General features: G+C 40.8%; 2 protein-coding genes across 3 annotated transcripts in view; one reads left to right on the plus strand and one right to left on the minus strand.

Moving 5' to 3' along the window:
• prg4b (proteoglycan 4b) lies at positions 1-8199 on the plus strand. The gene is made up of 12 exons (XM_044043734.1): positions 1-109; positions 681-797; positions 1473-1595; positions 2153-2212; positions 3609-3854; positions 3929-4816; positions 5053-5139; positions 5569-5705; positions 5854-6010; positions 6396-6503; positions 7182-7310; positions 7881-8199. Exons 1-12 carry the CDS (start codon positions 43-45, stop codon positions 7985-7987), a joined length of 2226 nt encoding a protein of 741 aa, XP_043899669.1. The 5' UTR covers positions 1-42; the 3' UTR covers positions 7988-8199.
• tprb (translocated promoter region b, nuclear basket protein) overlaps positions 8020-18590 on the minus strand; it is a 20547-nt gene continuing 9976 nt past the window's right edge. The window contains exons 26-51 of one of the 2 annotated variants that reach the window (XM_044043733.1): positions 18347-18534; positions 18079-18226; positions 17747-17884; positions 17476-17607; positions 17195-17325; positions 16903-17104; positions 16621-16767; positions 16226-16424; positions 15950-16143; positions 15643-15716; positions 15254-15450; positions 14801-15091; positions 13871-14025; positions 13702-13779; positions 12537-12725; positions 12298-12453; positions 11629-11722; positions 10795-10955; positions 10563-10631; positions 10357-10445; positions 10162-10271; positions 9779-9844; positions 9457-9613; positions 9095-9216; positions 8910-9005; positions 8020-8219 (exon numbers count right to left, since the gene is read on the minus strand). In XM_044043733.1, coding sequence (XP_043899668.1) covers positions 8170-8219; positions 8910-9005; positions 9095-9216; positions 9457-9613; positions 9779-9844; positions 10162-10271; positions 10357-10445; positions 10563-10631; positions 10795-10955; positions 11629-11722; positions 12298-12453; positions 12537-12725; positions 13702-13779; positions 13871-14025; positions 14801-15091; positions 15254-15450; positions 15643-15716; positions 15950-16143; positions 16226-16424; positions 16621-16767; positions 16903-17104; positions 17195-17325; positions 17476-17607; positions 17747-17884; positions 18079-18226; positions 18347-18534 — 3633 coding nt within the window. In that variant the 3' untranslated portion in view covers positions 8020-8169. Of the gene's footprint in view, positions 8220-8909; positions 9006-9094; positions 9217-9456; positions 9614-9778; positions 9878-10161; positions 10272-10356; positions 10446-10562; positions 10632-10794; positions 10956-11628; positions 11723-12297; positions 12454-12536; positions 12726-13701; positions 13780-13870; positions 14026-14800; positions 15092-15253; positions 15451-15642; positions 15717-15949; positions 16144-16225; positions 16425-16620; positions 16768-16902; positions 17105-17194; positions 17326-17475; positions 17608-17746; positions 17885-18078; positions 18227-18346; positions 18535-18590 lie in introns of both variants that reach the window. The other variant, XM_044043732.1, reaches the window with a different exon arrangement.

The following is an 18590-nucleotide window of genomic DNA, read 5'->3' on the forward strand; positions in this document are numbered from 1 at the left end:
CTTGAACATACTAAATCTGCCCTGTGCTCTTCTCTTTTTCAGATGTCTCCCACAGTACTTTGTGCTAGCTTTTTCTTGGCATGTGCCTTGACATTGAGTGCTGCTCAAAGTGAGTATCATTTATTTATTTCAACACTTCATGAGACAAATTTTTGCCAAAATAGATTTCTAATGGTGTTTCCTTAATGCAACAAGATGTTGTTGAAAGGACTTTCCTGGTGTTTTTGTTGAGCATGTACACATCTCAGGTCATGTTTACTCTGTTAATGATTTTATATATTTTTTATTGAGTATTAGGGCCACATTTAAAACAAGTAAAACAGCATGAATTCTGAGATTAATGTCAGAATTCTGAGGAAAAAGTGTATTCTGCGATTAAAGTCAACATTTTGAGAAAAAAATCATAATTGTATTCTGTCATTAAAGTCATAATTGTTCTGAGATTAAAGTCATAATTGTTCTGAGATTAAAGTCAGAATTCTGAGATTAGTTTTTTTTTTCTCAGAGTTCTGATTTATTTTATTAATTAAACTGTTATGATTATAATGTTTTACGTGTGACCCTTATACTCTTCTGGTGTGGATTTACTTTCTTATATTCTTATATTCTATATCCTGTCTCTGTCTGACATTTAAAAACAAAACAAAAACAGTGTATAATTTCCCGTGTATAATCAACAGCGAGCTGCAGAGGCCGATGTGGTGCCGAGTACTACAGAGGTTACATGTGCCAGTGTGATTACAACTGCCTGTCATATGGAGAATGCTGCAAAGACTACGAGTCCCAGTGCACCACAAGTGAGGCTTTTCTCTCTTCATCCACATCTATAGTAATGTAAATGTACACATGTACACAAATGCATGCATGTATATTTACAGTAAATTACTGTGTACTAGATACTAGAAATGCATGATATTATCGGCACAATGTCCATATCGAAAGATATTGGCTTTAAAAATGATTATCGGAGATCTGCTGAGATGGCTAATGACGACAATAGTAGGTTAAATAAGCTGCTATCACCTTGATTTTTTATGCTGCACCCTCTACAACTATTTTGTTTTACATTTATCTATTTTGCTCAATGAAGATGCATATCCACGTCCATGAGTATGTATCATGAAGTCCAATATTGTGCATCCCTACCCCCCTAGAAACAGAAGGTTTCTCTATTATTTGATAGTAAATTACTGTAAATGAATAGTTGTTTGCAGTGACTTCACAACTGTGCCATATATTACTGTGATTTTGTTTAAATACTGTTTTAGTGTAACCTCTCAGTACAAATATGTATTTAACTGTAAAACCACACCTGGGAAAAGAGGAGTTTTCCTGTTAAAGCCGCACCTACATGTATAATATGTTATTATATTGTGAACTATTAGGGTTAATTATGTACTGTCTGAAATCATGTGAGTAGAAGCACATGGCTGCATGTTTGAGCTGAACCCTACGATATCTGTGTGCAACAGGAAACTCGTGTAAAGGTCGTTGTGGAGAGACCTTCAGGAGAGGTCGCCTGTGTAACTGCGACATGGATTGCGTCAAATACAAACAGTGTTGCCCAGATTACAAGTCCCACTGTGATGCCGAGGGTAAGGCTCGTCCAACAAGCTCAGTGTGATTTTGTGTGTGTAATTGTCGACACCTTAATGTCCACACATTCCCTTCACAGTCTGACAATCATCAAACCATCATAACACGTTTAACTTGAGCGTTCATCCATCGTGTTGCCGTCGATGTCATCTTGTGACGTTTGCATGCTAAACATCATGCAGTTGGGATCAGTAATGCTCACGCATGATGGGTGAACTGTAAGGAAGTAAAGTGACATGGTAACCTGCATGTCCACCATCATCTGCAGTGGCATGTAAAGCATGCAGTCACCTGCGCCAAATACACTGGTTCAAAATGTGTCATTAATATTTTCCTGTCTCGATAATTACTACAGAAGAAATCAGTGGAGCAGCCAGTGCAACAGCACCAGTGAAGACTGGTTCATGTGATAATGTAAACAATAACAAACCCAAAGGTATTTTTTTTTTCTTCTGGCCAACAGGTTGGATTCCTAATGCATATTCAGTATTTTTGGGATTTAAGGGAAATGTGATTCCCTCAGTATTAATTCTCTAACGTTGCTCTATTCTCCCAGAGTCAAATCTGAGTGAAGCTGAAGAGCAGCATTTTGCAGTCAGCGAGGGAAGCGATACAGGTGACTGTTTGAATGTTTGAAATCTAGTCAAGGACGCTTTAAAAATGTATGAAACAAACATTAAATAACCGCAAGGTAATAAATTAAGGGGCTGAAACTGCCGACCACGACACTGCAGCTCTGTCACTGTGGTTTTCTTTGAAGGTCAAGTCTCAGCAGAACAAGCCAAGAGTGTTTGTGTCTCTGGCCAAAGGAAACACAAGGACACAACCATGTGTCATGGGTGTGTGGGAGGGTTCCGGGCACAGGCTCGCTCACTCACTCACTCACTCACAAGAGAGGAAAGCACAAAATGCAGCCAAAAAACCAGTGACAGAGCGTTTTAATTCAGGAGTTGGAACAGTTCGATGGGTGGAGTCGTGCATCCTTGACACTTTCTTTTTTACTCAGGAGGAAGACGTGCTGTGATATTTCCATGAGGAAAGTCATAGTCTGAGTGATGCACATGTGGAAAAACAAAACAACAGGACAAATTAGTGTGATAGTTTGGAGGGAGAATGTTTGTGTTAAACAATGCACATTTTAAAAGTAGTTTGTTAGTAGTTAATGTGCCTCACCTGAATTAAGAAAGTTAAAATGACTTTTTCCTCAATTAAGCTGCCTTTAAGAATTTATACCTTAACATCATTTCTTCTAAAGGCAAACTAACATTTTAGTAAATCTGTCTTAAATTAGACACCAGACACAGTCTTATTTTACCTCACAGGTCTCAAATTGGGATGGGGTGTTACCACTTTCTTGTGTCCGATACGACACCACAAACTTGAGTATTTTCTGATACCGACATTAGTTATCGGTATCGTTACAGTCATTTTAGACCATTTATGAACTATGAACACATTTGTGCTCTGTCATTTCAAAGACGTAATTCTCTAACTGTGTAACAAATGTTGTTCTCCCAAAATAAAACAGTCCAAACATGACTCAGCTAAAATGCTTTTGCTGATCGTGAAGCATGCGATATATTGGATTGTATTACATTTTTATCTTACATTTTATATTCGATCTGGTGATTTTGACCAGTATTTTTCATATGCAAAAATTGCTTGCCAAGGTTACTTCATAGGCAAATAATGAAATAAATTAAAAAGAAAAAATATATTACTCATTACTAATAAGTTACTGCAATTAAATATTATTTTCTTCACTGATTAATCTGTGGAAATATGTTGTTTTACTCTCGTATTCTACTGTGGAGTGAATAATCCAAATGTACTGACGCTTTATACGAAAAACAAAAAGACCATGATCAATGAAACTGATCATCAAAATGGTTGGTGAATAAATTGGTAGTTAATTATTAAATCTAGATCTTCATAGATCTAGCTGAGCTGTTTTTCCAGTGGATTTCCGTGGGTTCTGATACACACCTGATCACACTTGTCACACTCTGTAGACGTGATCGGCCAGATTCTTCCAAATGACGACTTCTCCAACAGTGGACTGGAGGAGGCGAATCCGTTCCCTGACAGCACCAGTGGGTTTGGATTATCCACCGCTGAGCTGCTGGTTCAAGAGACCACTGATCCAACACTGGAACCAAACACTCTGGAGTTCAGTCCAGAGACAGGGACTGGTTTTACTCAGACAGAGATGACACCAACGCAGGCTGATGACAGCACCTCCACCGCTCTGAGCACAGGTACGTGATGTCAGAAACAAACATTGTCTACACACAGGACCATTATAATAATCTCAATCCATTTTGTTTCGTAGCACCTCCAGATGTCAGTGATCCTCTCATCTCAACCAGCGCAGGAACAACCTCTCCTGAGTCCACAACTGCAGCTGACCACATCACTTCCCAGCCTCCTGTGACCTCCTTTGCCCAAACACAGGTTTCTCCTACTACAGCCAGCAGTCCAGAAACAAATGTGCCGACAACAGCACAACCCCAGGATGACTTTGTTGCTGAGACGCAGAAGACAAACCCAAATGAAGCCTCCTCTGATACACCAGATGTTACAACACCACCCATCAACACGTCACCATCTACAGGAGCCACACAAGACAACACTGAGCAGGACACCAGCATCTCTGCCTCGTCAACACAGGACTTGACCTCCAACTCGGATGCAACCACCTCAAACCCATCTACAGGAGCCACACCAGACAACACTGAGCAGGATACGTCTCCGGTTACTAGCATCCCTGCCTCGTCAACGCAGGACTTGACATCCATCCCAGATGCAACCACCTCAAACCCTGAACATCATGTCACTGAGAACATCTCAGAAGACACCACAGCAAGCGCTCTCTCTGTTCTGGCCGACGCTGAACACCCCTCCTCCACTGTTTCTCCAGAGGAGCCAGTTTCAGACCTCGATGCCCTGACGACTCGTGTTCCCTCCTCTTCAGCTGCAGCACAGCATGATGCTACAGACGTTTCAGACGTTACACCACACGTGTCCACCGATGACCCACTGAACGTCACACCAGACCACACTGAGCCACAAGCATCTGACAAAACCACGTCAAAACCACAGACCAAACCTGACCCGTACAATCCGCCTCCAACTAAACCAACTGAGGTTAAACCAGAGAATAAGCCCCTGGTCACTGCACACACTCTAAATATAGATGATTCAAGAGGCTACCAAGCAGGTGAGAAATCTGATCAAAGAGGTGAAAAAATATACATGGCTTCAAAACGTCTTTCTAGGAATCAGTTTGGCGTGGATTTAAAGACGACAAAGAGACCTTTAGTTTCTTTTACAGAGAAATAGACAAAGAAAAAGACCAAAAAAAAGGAGCTTCTGGGAAAAAAAGGCTTTTTGGTGTCACTTTTTCTTTGCCTGAACAGATGTTTTCCTCATTAATGCGTCTTTCTTTTCCCCCAGATGACAGTAACGACTCAAACCTGTGCAGTGGGCGGCCGGTCGGTGCAGTTACCACACTGAGGAACGGTACAGTGGTGGTTTTCAGAGGTTAGTGATGAATTCTGTCATAGCGTGTGGCACAGAAATGGTGAGCAAATGACCCAACCTTGTGTGCAAAGACAAAACCTTTTATACCCAGGTTTCATACGTGCACCTGTAACCAGTAAACCCGCTTAATGTGGAACCGTCCAGAACAGTGTGACCCGTGTAACCTTGTCAGTCTTGTAAAGTGAGCCCACTTTTTTGAGTGTGCCACAGCAGTCACAGTATATACTGCACCTATTAAAAGTTCAATTGATTCACTATTTTAATAAAGTTTCATTGTATTTTGAGAAAGCACACCAACTTTAACCCAATAAACAGTTACATTACTGTGACGTCATGAGTGTTGAATGATCCCTGCTTTGGATGAACCTCTCTGATAATGGAAAACCCCTTTTGTAGTTATGTTACTTGCTTATTTTTCTGTTCAAACAGGGCACTACTTCTGGTTCCTGAACAGAAACAGGGAGCCAGGTCCGGCCAGAGCTATCACACAAGTATGGGGTGTCCCCTCCCCTATTGACACCGCCTTCACCCGCTGCAACTGCCAGGGCAAAACATATATTTTCAAGGTAAAAATCACTGATCTGGACGAATTCTAACAGTATTTAATGGGTGTGATCTTTTTGCGTCCGTGTCTGGATGGATTTCTGCTGCTGCAAACCTGTTGCTTAGCTGAGGTTCTATATTTTGGCTTGTGCTAATTTGTGCTGTTTGCAGGGATCCCGGTACTGGAGGTTTGAAAACGATGTTTTGGACCCTGATTATCCTAAAGTCATTGAAACAGGCTTTGATGGGCTTCGGGGTCACGTGACAGCAGCTCTGTCTGTGCCTGAGCACAAGAAGAGGAGAGAGTCGGTCTATTTCTTCAAGAGAGGTGAATAATACTCCGCTTATTCAGCAAACATGACTAGCTTTGATGTTTCAATATTTCTACTGAAGGAGTCTGGATGTTAGGTTTTCTCTGGGGAATCTGACTTCCTCTCACAGTTCAAACACATGCAGAAAGAGTACTTTGGTAACTAGACAATCTAAATTGACCTGTCCAGGATGTACCCTGCTTTTTACCCCTACGGCAGCTGTGATTGGTTCCAGCTCCTCCTACAAGCTTCATAAAAAATTATATTCCCACTGTTAATTTTCCCTTTTTCGGCACGTTTTATTATTATTGTTATTATTATTATTATTACATACTGCATGACACTGCGTTTTGTTGTTAATGACTTTGTGAGATACTGACATTTGATTGTTTTTTATCCAAGGTGGACTTGTCCAGAGGTATTCATACCAGTTTGGCACCAGTCCAACATGTGGCAGAAAAGTCCAGTACGCAGTTTACACTGTGCGCAATCGAATGGCTCGACAAGCAGGTGCAACAACAATTAAAGATTCATTCTGTAGTTTGTGTTACATGATAGTTTAGTTTTCTGATCTTGTATAAATGTGTTTGCTGAGCAGGGTTAACCACACATTGTTAGTGCTACACAAATATATTAGGCCACTGGTCATAAAAAATGAGAAAACAAATATTTAAGAAATCTTTCAAAAACTTAAATGTATTTATTTGGCTGAATTCACCTATTTATACCCAGATCTGAGCTGGTTCACTGAGAAGTCAGAAATGAATCAAGCATAATATTGACATCTAAATCAAGAAATAATGTGCTTCTGATTTTTCTTTTTGGTAAACAGTAAATAATATGAATAACAATAATAGTTCTACTTCTTCATACTGGTGTATTAACCATGAGAGAAACATAAAAAATTATGATTATGATTATGATTTTTGATATTTGCCAATGCTGTTAATTTAGGACAGCTGTGGCTTTTGGTGTTTATTTTGTTATAGTACACAGAGTTCTCTGAAAAAGTGAATCACGCTTTTGTTGGGGTGAGTCTGGCAGAAAGGTCCATCCTGTAACTAATGTAGTCATTTATAATATGTGGAAACAGGCAGCCTCTTTGTTTAATGTTAAAACACTTCAAGTGAGGAAAACAACAGGACATGCACTGTGGTTTCCTCCCTTCATTGTATGTGTTTTTTCCAGTGTCTCTTTTAGGCACACCCATCAACATCAGGACTTCATGGAGAGGCTTCCCCACCACTGTCACAGCTGCTGTGTCTGTCCCCAGTACCACAGAACCAGATGGATACAAGTACTACGTCTTCTCAAGATGTAAGATAGTGGTTCCTAATTTCCTTTTCTGTAGGGGCAGACACCCGTCATTCCTCTGATTACAAATCATCAGAACAATATTTCATCGTTTGTCTGTGCAAGTTATCTGTTAAGCTCATGCACGTCATGTGTGAAAAGACCTGACAGACAGTGTCTCTGTTAGGGGTGGGCGGGGCATTAGACAGATGTAAATGTCATTGAGGGTGGTGTTCGATTATTTAAAAAGTTTATTGTGGCAGAACCACAAGAAAGGTTCACTTTCAATAATGGCACTTGCAGTTTGAAGAATCCTGTAATCACCCAGTAAATATTTTACAGTTTAAAAGCGTCATGGGCGTCAACTGTCTGGTCTTTTCTATAATTCCAGACACATTACAGGTCTTTAAATTCAGATCCTGCTGTGGCCAAAAGCTGTTAGAGTTAATGCGCTAGTGTTTGAAGGTGTTTTGAGTTTCATGGCATAACTGGCAATTGGTGTAAAAAAACATCCAAAATGTCCTCAGGTAATTCAGTCCTCACTGAATTCATCTAATATCCATTCTGCTTTCTTTTTTTTTTCTTTAAATACAGCCAAGTCCTACAACGTCAGGATGGATGGGGAACGTCCCGTCATTGCTGCTCCTAAAGTCAACACGTCACCTCAGAGCAACAGCTTGTTCAAATGTTCAAAGAAATAATTCCTTTTTTTTTTTTTACACTAACTCCCTCATCATTTTAAATGTTTATTACATTTGTCATAAAACACATGGCTTCAGCATGGACCAGTTACAAAAGATACTTTTAAAAACAAAAACAAGTGAACAGGTATGAAAACTGAGGGAGTCTGGAAACAGATGTGTGGTGTTTTCTGATTCCTGCTTCATCTGGCAAAGCGTCTCCCATGAACGCCCCGAGAAGGAAATGCCTGACCTGATGATATGAAAAAAAAAACAAAGCCCATTTTACTGATGAAAAATGTCCATTTCATGGCTGTAAAAAAAACATGTAATATAATCAAAAATGTGTTTTTCCTCATTTTCGCTGTATGTTGTAGTCTATATTTAAAATGAATAATGCAGTATTAAATACTATGAATTGTAATTAAAATAAAACAAAAGCTGTACCCTGATTTGAGTGCATATTGAGGCTCTTGTTCATTAATCAAAGAATGCTTTAATGCAAAGAAACAGCACATATATATGTATAGCTGTCAAAAACATGCTGCACTGCAATAATTATGTAGCATCCGACAAAAAGATCAGTTTAATATGCTTTATGCAAGTTATATCATTTCATTTTTGACTGGAAATTTGTTTCAAACAAAGGACATTTTGTTGTTGATTTTTGAATTTTTGCTGTTGTTGAAGTGATCATTTTGTCCTTCCTTTACATAAGATTAAACTAAACATAATTAGGTTCAACCATCAGTACGGTTACAATATTACTTTCATAAGCAAATGTCTACACTACATTTGTCTAATATCATTTGTTGATGATCCTGAAGCAACATGTAGCCATTTTCCCCACCACTCTACTGTGCAGCACACAGCTGAATGTATTCTGTATAAATTCATTCTCCATAAATATCCAGTCAGGTGTGTATACTGTTGAACACGTTACCTCCTCTCTTCATGCGTCCGCCACGACTCTCTGGCCAGCGTTGCAGCTGTCTGCTGGGTCCAGGTCTGGAGGGTTTATGTGGAGCGGTGCTAGTATCTGGAAAGATGTCGTGTGGCAGTCAGAACTGAACACTTGAGATACACAAGTTAACTCGCATCACATGACAAATTTCAGCTGCACTGTACCTGCAGAGCTGGAGGACGGCTCCTGGCTGGTGGAGGGGAGGCTGGCCTTGTCAGACGGCTGACTTGGCTCCTCCACATCTGTCTGAGATATCACTGGATCCACGGACACTTCAGCACTGGGCCTGTTACAAACACAGAAAACCATGTGGTCACGCAGTCTCATAATAACCTGTGAACAGAATAATACAAGAATATCACTTCGTTTTTTTAATTCTTAACAGTGGAAGCAAATAAAGAGATGGTCCAATTTCAGATGAGGATGGCAAATATCTGGGATCTTCAGACACTCAAAACTGTAGTCACATGCTAGAGCTCTAGAAACAAACAAGGACTGACAATAAGTGGAGAGGAATGAGTTTCACCTATCAGTGTCAGGCTCCAGGAGGACATCATCTCTCTCCTCCCCTGTAGTGGCTGCTCCTGGCACCACCAGCCCTGGTGTGGACGTGCTCACCATGGGAACAGACTGGGAGGCGTGTTCAGTGGTGTCAGACTGAGCCACTTCTGAGAAGACCGTCACTGGGAGTAAAAACATAAAAATCAACATACTGATTCTAGTTACTGGTTTTTAGCACCTGATAATACGACCACATCTCAGTGAACCAAGTGTTTCCAGGAACAGCAATGGAGCTGGGGCGTGGAGGTTAAATGATGGCACCGAAAAAGACAAAAATGTGCATATACCTGGTGCTGAAACTTGTAGTGGTGTGGTGGGAACGCTGCGTCCACCAGAGTCGTCTTCATGAGATCCTAGAAACAAAGGACTTTCATACATTCCAAGACCTGAAGACAAGAATTTATTTGCTTAAACAGGTTTTTTTATACACATATATGTATATATATATATATACACATATATGTATATACACACATATATATATACACATACACATATACATATATATATATATATATACATACACATACACATATACATATATATACACACACATATATACATACATATATGTACATATATGCATATATATATACAAAAACATATGGTGTTTTGGAATGAAGGGAAGGGCTGTTTAATGGCATTTTAGAGTAAAATGGTGGTGGAGTACCTCCTTGTGATGCAAGTTGTCCCAGATCAGAGTGTGAAGAGGAGCTGGTCTGGGGAACATCATCTGAAGGACCAAAGCGAAAGCGAGGCACTCCAGCTACTTGGGGAGAACTGATGCAAAAACAAAACTCAGTTATTTAATGCCATGAAATGTTACAAATAATCATGAAATATTTTATGTTTCTGTGAGACTTACTGTATGGCCTGGTCAGACCCATCGCGGTGTGATACCCCCAGAGTGGGATTGCTGGGAACCATTCTGTCATCATCATCAAAGTAGTGCTGCTGCAGAAGAACAGATAGTGGAAAAGTGTTGGATGGAAACACAGTAAAACTTTCACAATGAACTCTGATGCCTGACTGTCAAGTATGAGACGTTCTCATATCGTAGATGAGACTTACAGCACTGACCGACACTCCAGGAGCGAGCTGAGGGACTCGCCCCACTGACTGACGACGTACAGGGATTCTCTGTAAATGTAGACATAACAAAAACTTTTTGTTATAGGTCATATTAGGGCTATTATTACCCTACTGTACCCTGAAGGAGTTATCATCATTATCCATTTAGTCTCTTAATTTATTCCACCGATTTCTTTCTTATTAATGGTAACAATTTACTCATTCTTCATACCTGAACCTGAGCAGGTGGTCCCAGTTCGGACGTCTGGGCAGGGTGGATGTTCAGGCGGGGGGGTAGCTGGTGTGTTGGTCTCCGTGGAGACTGGGGCATGCGTGTGCCAGAGCTTGAGATGGGTTGTTCTGTAGAAAAGGCCTCCATTGAGCTGCTCTCAACTAAAAGTTTAAGAAAAAGGCTCAAATAAGTTATGATGAGTATGAAACGACGCATATAACACATGATCAAAACTACTGATAAAACTACACATCATTTTTAATGCAAAATGTTATATAAATATGATTTTTAAGTGATTTATTGAAGTTTAAAGGGGGGGGAGGGACATGCAGTCAGAAGTAGTTGGTGTTTTTTTGTTTATATTGGATTGATCCAATAAGATAATAATAATAGTAGATTTTTAAAGCTGTATCTTCAGACCCTTTTTTCAGTCCGTAGAGGATTATTTTAGCTGCTTTCTACAATTATTAGTTATGTGGTTTTTACTATTTTAGCGCAGATGTTTGTGTAACTTTCTACACAATGAAATAAATTTATGAAAAAGAGCAAATCCTAATCAACTCTGTATTTTTTGTCAATACATTTAAGATCCCAGCGTATAAAATGAGAAAAATTGACTCGGGTCATTTGTTTCACTTCAAAGTAATGTTGTCTTCATAAAAATGAACAGTTGTGCTGCTTTTCTTTTTAGTCAGATGACAACTTATTACACGTTTTCCCAATCATCGTGTCAAGTGTCAGATATGTAATTGGATGGCGGGACAGCTTATGCGTATGTGGTGAGTTTGAGGTGGGTGTACATATGCGTATTTGACAGGGTTTCCTGGATCTTACGGCTGGGTGTCTGGGAATCTGCGGGCCTCTGGGTGGAGTCGGACGCCCCCAAACTCTCCTCCGTCTCTGTGCCAGGGTCTGTTACATCAGCTCCCTGAGAAGGCAAGGAATAAAAGGAAATAATGTAGGGAAATTTGGTGTAAAACACACAAACCCACAAGTGCAGTTAAAAATTGTGAGAAAAGAGCAAAAACATGCTACTAAAATGTCTCGTCATAATTTTGTAGACAGATAAATTCAGATTATGTTCTCCTGCTTTGTAAGAAACTCATTGTTGCAGCTGTTGCAGTATGTGCCTACTATAATATTATTTGGATGTCAGTTCAAAAGACATGACGTGTGATTACAGGATAAAAGCTGTGAAATGGACTTTGCAGACACTGTCTCATCCCACACAACACGTGCAACCATGACCAGGGTGAAAAGGTAAACACACACACAGCTCACACAGACAGAACGTTACATCACAGGCTAAGATTCAAGTTGCAGTTAAACGAGACGGTGTGGAAAAACTGAATGTGTGAGCTGGAAGGGACATGTACAACAACTCTGACTGAAAGCGTGGGAAGGGTTAACGTGGTTGCTACATGTGAGAGCACATGTGGGCGAGCATGAATACAAGGTCAGCGTTGTAACCAAGAGCACATGATGTTTCACAGGTAATCAAACCTCTGTGTCGTCTTCTTCATAAGCCTCGTTGCCATCTCCGCTGCCCTCGTTACTTTCCTCTCCTTCTTCCCCCATTCCTGCCTCGTCTTCCTCATCATCCCCCTCCTCTTCATCCTCTTCTTCATCTTCCTCCTCTTCCTCCTCCTCATCGTAGTCCTATGACGAGCAAAGGTAAATTACTGCCACTGTGACTGCTGATAAATGGTGTTTTTTATGGACACCTTTAAACGACTCTCTACCTGCTCTTCTTCCTCTTCTTCTTCCTCTTCCTGGTCCTCATCACTCTCGGTGTCCGTTATTATGACAATCACTTCCTGTGATAGTTGGTCCGGGGCATCACTTTGTGTCAGCATCACTTCCTGGTCCATTGCCATGGACTGGGAAGCTGCACCGTCTTCTCCTTCCTCCAGAGCTGAAAATTCCTCTGCCTGAAACATGTACAACATTTGTTACAGATGAAGGTCTAAACATCTTAAAGCACCATACATGTATAAACAGATAATTATCACAGCACTGTGGCATGATCATCATGAACTTCTCTTTCAAGTAAGTATGTAACTTAAGAAATGTGTGCCTGAGTTTTGGTCAAAAAAAGACAATGGAGTGATTTAGAGATTTCCAGCAGAAAGAAAACATATGGTTGGCTTTTGTAAAGGCAGGTAACACAGTAAGTGAGGAGCAGATGGAAAAGCTTGCACTCTGTATACTCTATCTGGCAAATTAAAACCTAAACTGAAAATGCATTTTCCATCTGAAAAACATTAGGTTAACAAGAGTATTGCAGATGATATAGAATGACAGTTTTATGAGACCCCATTCCTGGTAGCCATTTAAAGGTGGGTTTAAATGGGTTTTTGACCAGTGAGAAAGTGTCTACATTCACTCACAGGTCAAATGACTCTGCAGTGCACACAGGTTTTATCAGCTTCAGCTCAGATCGGCAAGACCAGGGTTAACACATTAATTTCTTCTTCATCTGTTTAATTTGTGGCAGCATCATTTCAAACACAAAGCTACAACATGCAATAATTGTAAGGCTGCCAGCATAGCTGCTAGTCATGAATGATTGTGGGGAATCTTACTTTTTAAAACTGTTTTTATTTTCTTACTACTTTTCTTTTCAAAATAGTAAAGATGTGTGTGAAGTAACGTTTTCACTGAGCTTAACAGTGTAGTTTTTTCTTATTGCTCTGACTCATTGTGGTGAAACACCACAGGGCAGGCCAGGGTCAGTTTTAGGTTCAACCGCGTGAAATAACCCCAGGTAATTTAAGGCTTTAAATTTTGCCTTGTTTTCTTTTGTCGCATAAAAAATGACTATATTTTGAGATGATGTATATTAATAAAAAAAATTTATTCTAAATTTTTCAATGTAGAAATTTCCTAATTATCTCTACGGCCAACCTGGCTTTCTGCAACATCTTGACTGTCTGTTGGCACCACACTGTCAGCCTCAGCACTGTCCTCAGCCAGCACCTCCTCCTGATGAGAGAACTTGACAATCAGAGCCACTCCAATGTGTTAAAATAAAAAATTACTATATTCCAGTTTTGTGTGTAACCCCCTCCATCACCTCTGGACCCACTCTCTGGACGATGCGGAGCTTCTTGGGTATGGGAGCCCTGGACGTGTCCTCCTGGGTCGCCTCCGTGTCTGTGACCATGGTGGTGCTCTCCTCCTCCTCTCGTGGCCTCTTGGACATCGTAGACGTTCCAGGTGTTGCTGAAACTGAGAATACATGGCTATGATTCAGACCACTTTCTAACAGAAAATCTTCCTAAAAATGTGGAAAGCAAATAATTGAGGAAATAATTAATGGGCATCTAGATGTTTTGCCTTTGAGCTGTAGCAGCAGGTATGCACATGTATGCAAAAATAATGTTTTTACAAACAAACAAAAAAATAAGGAGCCAGGTATTTGCTTATGCCTTAATGGGTACTTCAATCCAAATGAAAAACATTGGAGAGTATTGATCCCTTTCCCTCATCCCCAAGACTCAAGTTTGCCAGGCAGATTGAGGAACCAATTTCACACTAACTGAAAGACAAATCCATGGAGGAGCTACACTTGCACCTTCTCCACAACATAAACATTAACAGAACTTGCAGGCTATAAACTCAGACCTAAATTGTAGTTGTAAATGGAGCAATTATATAGCAGTTTTCAAGTGTTACACTACACTTGAAAACTGCTATATGCACTTACACTACGGTTTTTTCCATTCACTCATAGTCATACAATGCATCCATGTACAGCACCTTTTCTATTACACATCTTTCATACCCACTCATGATGCCAGCAGCAGTAAACATGGAGTTAATAGTCTTGAGGGACACATTGGCAAGTAGACTAGCAGAGCCGGGAATCTAACCCACAACCTTCCGGCAGCTCTACCACTGAGCCAAATTATGTTTTCTTAATCTCTAATGACATATGTCTGTTTCATGACTTAATACATTTATTACCTACAGCTACTTCAACATTTACAGCTTTGTTTCTTACCAGTGCCAAACACAGATGAGGTGGAGGAAGTTGAAGGCCATTCCACTTGAGAACTGGGTGTTGCCTCAATGACCACAGGTGGGGGCTCCTGATTGGCTGGTTCTGTATGGCTCATGCTTTGTTGCTGAGTTGGCTGAACGAATGCTGTTGCCTGTGTCTGGGTCTGCTGGACAGTCAACATGGGGCTAGCTAAAGTTGTTTGGACATTGGGGCTGGCAGAGCGCACCGAACCGCTGGCACTGCCGTACACGGTCACATGCTCCACTGGTGGGCCTTCAGTAGACTGCATGGCTGTAGAGATATTTAGGGAAGTGAAACAAGATTCAGATTATGTTAAACCATAATTCATACTGTTTCAGGGAATGTAAAGGTTTGAATTTTTACTTTAATTCTTCAGAACAATCCTCTTTGAGCTGGTTTGGGTCTTAGCTGAAGTGCTGCTGGTGAACATACCTTCCTGGGTCTCCACCTGCGTGGTGGGCATGACTGTAGCCGTGGGTGTTGGTGTGGGTACAGTCCCTGGAGTGATCATGGGCCTGATACTTGCTCTTGGAGTGGGTTTGTTACCCGGGTTGACAGGCTGCTTGCTGGTTGTAGGGACTACAGGTGTTGGCTTAATGTTGGCAGTTGGAGGTTCAGAAGAGCTAGCACTGAGACAAAGATCAGAATATGAGTAATTTCACAAAAGTGTACTTAATAAAAGGGACATTTTGACAAATCAAAGCAAGCATCCTGGTAACATTACAGAACTGCAGGAATAGCATGGTATGCTCATTTTGATACAGTGCTTCACTGCAGTGAAAACATATGAACAATTAGTAGTTCCAGAAGTTTTGTCATACCTGCCCCTGTCTGCAGCTGGAGTCGTCTTCAAGCTGATCTGTCTCTGCTCTGTGCTCCTCTGCTGCTCCTGGGTCTGGAAATCAAGATGGACACCAACAAGATGCAGGGAGTCATTACACTGAAAGATTGGTCTTCTTCAGTCCAATCCATTTAATATGTCCAACTTGAATCCCAGGCATTGCTAATGGTGAAACAGTTACTATGATGTTTAAGTTCAATGTATTCTTTGGTTTAAGCCAACAAAATTGGAAATGTTAAGGTAGATTTAAAACTGCTGGTCTGTGTAAACAATCGAAGCAGACTCACCTTGCTCGGACCGGCCTCAGGTGGCTCATCTCTTTGCTCTTGTCTCTCTTGTTGACCTCGCAGGTCTCTCAGTTCTCTCTCCTGCCGACTTAAGCGGCCCTCATATTGAGACTTGAGAGCACTCACTCGAACCTCCAGCTCCTCGCGCTGCTGCTTCAGCTCCTCATTTTCCTTCTGCAATTGGTCTTTGGTGCCTGGAAAGACATTTGTCAGGTGTGAGGTCAACACCACAATAAGAGAAGACAGCATCTCAGTGGTTATAGAACACCCTCTTACTCATGAGTTGGCCGATCTTCTGTTTAGCCAAAATAATGGTCTTTCGGGTCTTCTCCTCCTTGTCGGTCATCTGTTGCCTCAGTGTTTCCTCATGAGAAGTCTTATCTTGCAAGTCCTGCCTCAGCCTGGTCACCTCAGTCTGTAGCCTGGAGGACTGTTCCTGGGCATTACGCACGTCAGTCTCACGCTCTGTGACCACCTGTGGTGGGCCATTAGGACATGATGACAGTATTTATATATATGATGGAATTAAATTAATGAAAGATGGCTAGATCCTGCCCTTCAAAATAATATTTTTTATATAAAATAAAATATAAAAGCTATGGGATTTTCAAAGCTGATCAAAGAGTATGAAGATGACCGCTAAGGAAAACATGATTGTATCAGGTTTGAACCTTGTTTATGTTCTCCAACTGCCCTTCCAGCTCTTTGGTCTTGGCTTCGGCCTGACTCAGAGTATCTCTGAGGCTCTGAAGTTCTTGAACTGAAGCCTGACGTGCCTCCTCTTCTTGGGAAGGACCTGCTGCAGCTTCAGCTACCATCTAGAGAAAATTCAGAACAAGAGCTTATTTAAGCGTAAATCAGCACAGAGGATGGTTAAGTTTTGATTATAGATAAAAATGAACAAACACTTTTTACATGTTTTGGTTTAACGTCAAAGGCTTCCGAGTGCTCACCTTATCATGTCCTGCCTTGAGTTCATCATACTGAGTCTTGTACCGGCGTCCGATCTTTTTGACTTGAGTGATAGTTCGTATTTTCTCTTGGAGCTCCTGGTTCTTAGTATCCAGTTCTTTTTTTAGCAAAATTTTCTCATCAGTCATCTTACTGATATTGTCACGCAAGCTCTGTATCTGAGTTTGCAGGGACGTTGTGGTCCTATAGAGAAAGTAAAAGATTTGGAGAGTTAAAGATAGTGTTATACACCTCAATAACATTTCAGTGGTTGCAACATTCATTGTCCCAAACCTGGTCATTTCTGATTTATGTCTGGCACTCTCCTCAGTGAGCTGCTGGATACGTTTCAGATGTGCCTCCTTCTCAGAGTGCAGACGCTTATACTCCTCTGGATCTGTATCTTTCTGTTGACTCACCAAATGCTAGAAAAACAGTAGATAATACATGAAAAAAATGTATCTTTAAACTTTATCTTGACCTTAAACGATGCAGAACATTGTACTTTTATAAAGATGATGGGTACATCTTGCCTTTTACATCAGCATACAGAACAGTTCAGTGTTTTCACTCACCTGTGCACGAGCCTTCCAGCGCTTGATCTCCTCTTCCAATATTTTCTTCTCTGCCTGCAGCATGCCACTCTTCTCACTCAACTCAGAGTTGGCCTGTTGCTGTGGCAGGATGTTAGACTCCAGTTTTTGCACCTAAATGCACATGAGTTATAAAACCCAAAAAGATTTTCACATTTATAGAGATTATTATTGGGCACAGAAATACTATAGGAGTATACACCAGATTTAACAGAAGCACTAAATTACATTCTGTATAAAATGGAACCAATACCTTAGCTTGGATTTGCTGCAGTTCCTGCTCTTTCTTGTCCATCTCCTCTCTCAGCATTTTGTTGGACTCTATTAGGATGCTCATTGTTTCAGTCTTCTTCATCAGCTCATCGTGCTGAGCCAGTGTCTTTGATGTCACCTGAATCAAAATATCACTGAGCTTTTAAGTCTCATACCGAGTAACATCGAAATGTTACATAGATAATGATGAAAATTAGTGAAATAAGTGGACAGGATTGAAGTGCCTAACAAATATCTGCAAAGCAGCAATTTCAATTTGTTAAAGTAAAATTGCTAAACATACGGTCAGAGTCAAAAAGAAAGCAGACATACCTGCATTCTCTCCCTTGCAGCACTCAAGCTGTCCTGCACCTCCTTCAGCTCTCGCTCCAGGTGATCCACCCTCAGACGATAATGCAAAGTCTCACCATGGGCAACTTCAAAGCGAGATTCAGCCAGTTCCTTCTCTCGACGCACAAATCTGTAATTCAGACCAAAAGAGAAAAGGATATAGTAGGATCATGACCAGGGGTTTTACAAACTGTCAACATGTGAGAGAGATTAAGAAAGTGGGAGGACACTATAATGGGAGATGTATTACCTAAGAATCTCAAGGACTTGGTCCTGAGATTTGCCCTCTTCAGTCAAAGAGATGTTCAAAGTATTGTCACTGGCAGCTCGCTGCAGACCATCAGCCATCTTGCTGCTCATTGTCTGGATCTGCTCATGCAGGAGAGCATTCTGCCTCTGCAGTTCCTCATAGCGAATCTCCATCTTTGACATCTCCTCCTATATGATAAGAGAAGATATAAAGATCTTTCAACACTTCTATTACATTTTAAAAA

The sequence above is a fragment of the Solea senegalensis genome, linkage group LG14 (assembly GCF_019176455.1).
Source record: "Solea senegalensis isolate Sse05_10M linkage group LG14, IFAPA_SoseM_1, whole genome shotgun sequence".
NCBI lineage: Eukaryota > Metazoa > Chordata > Actinopteri > Pleuronectiformes > Soleidae > Solea > Solea senegalensis.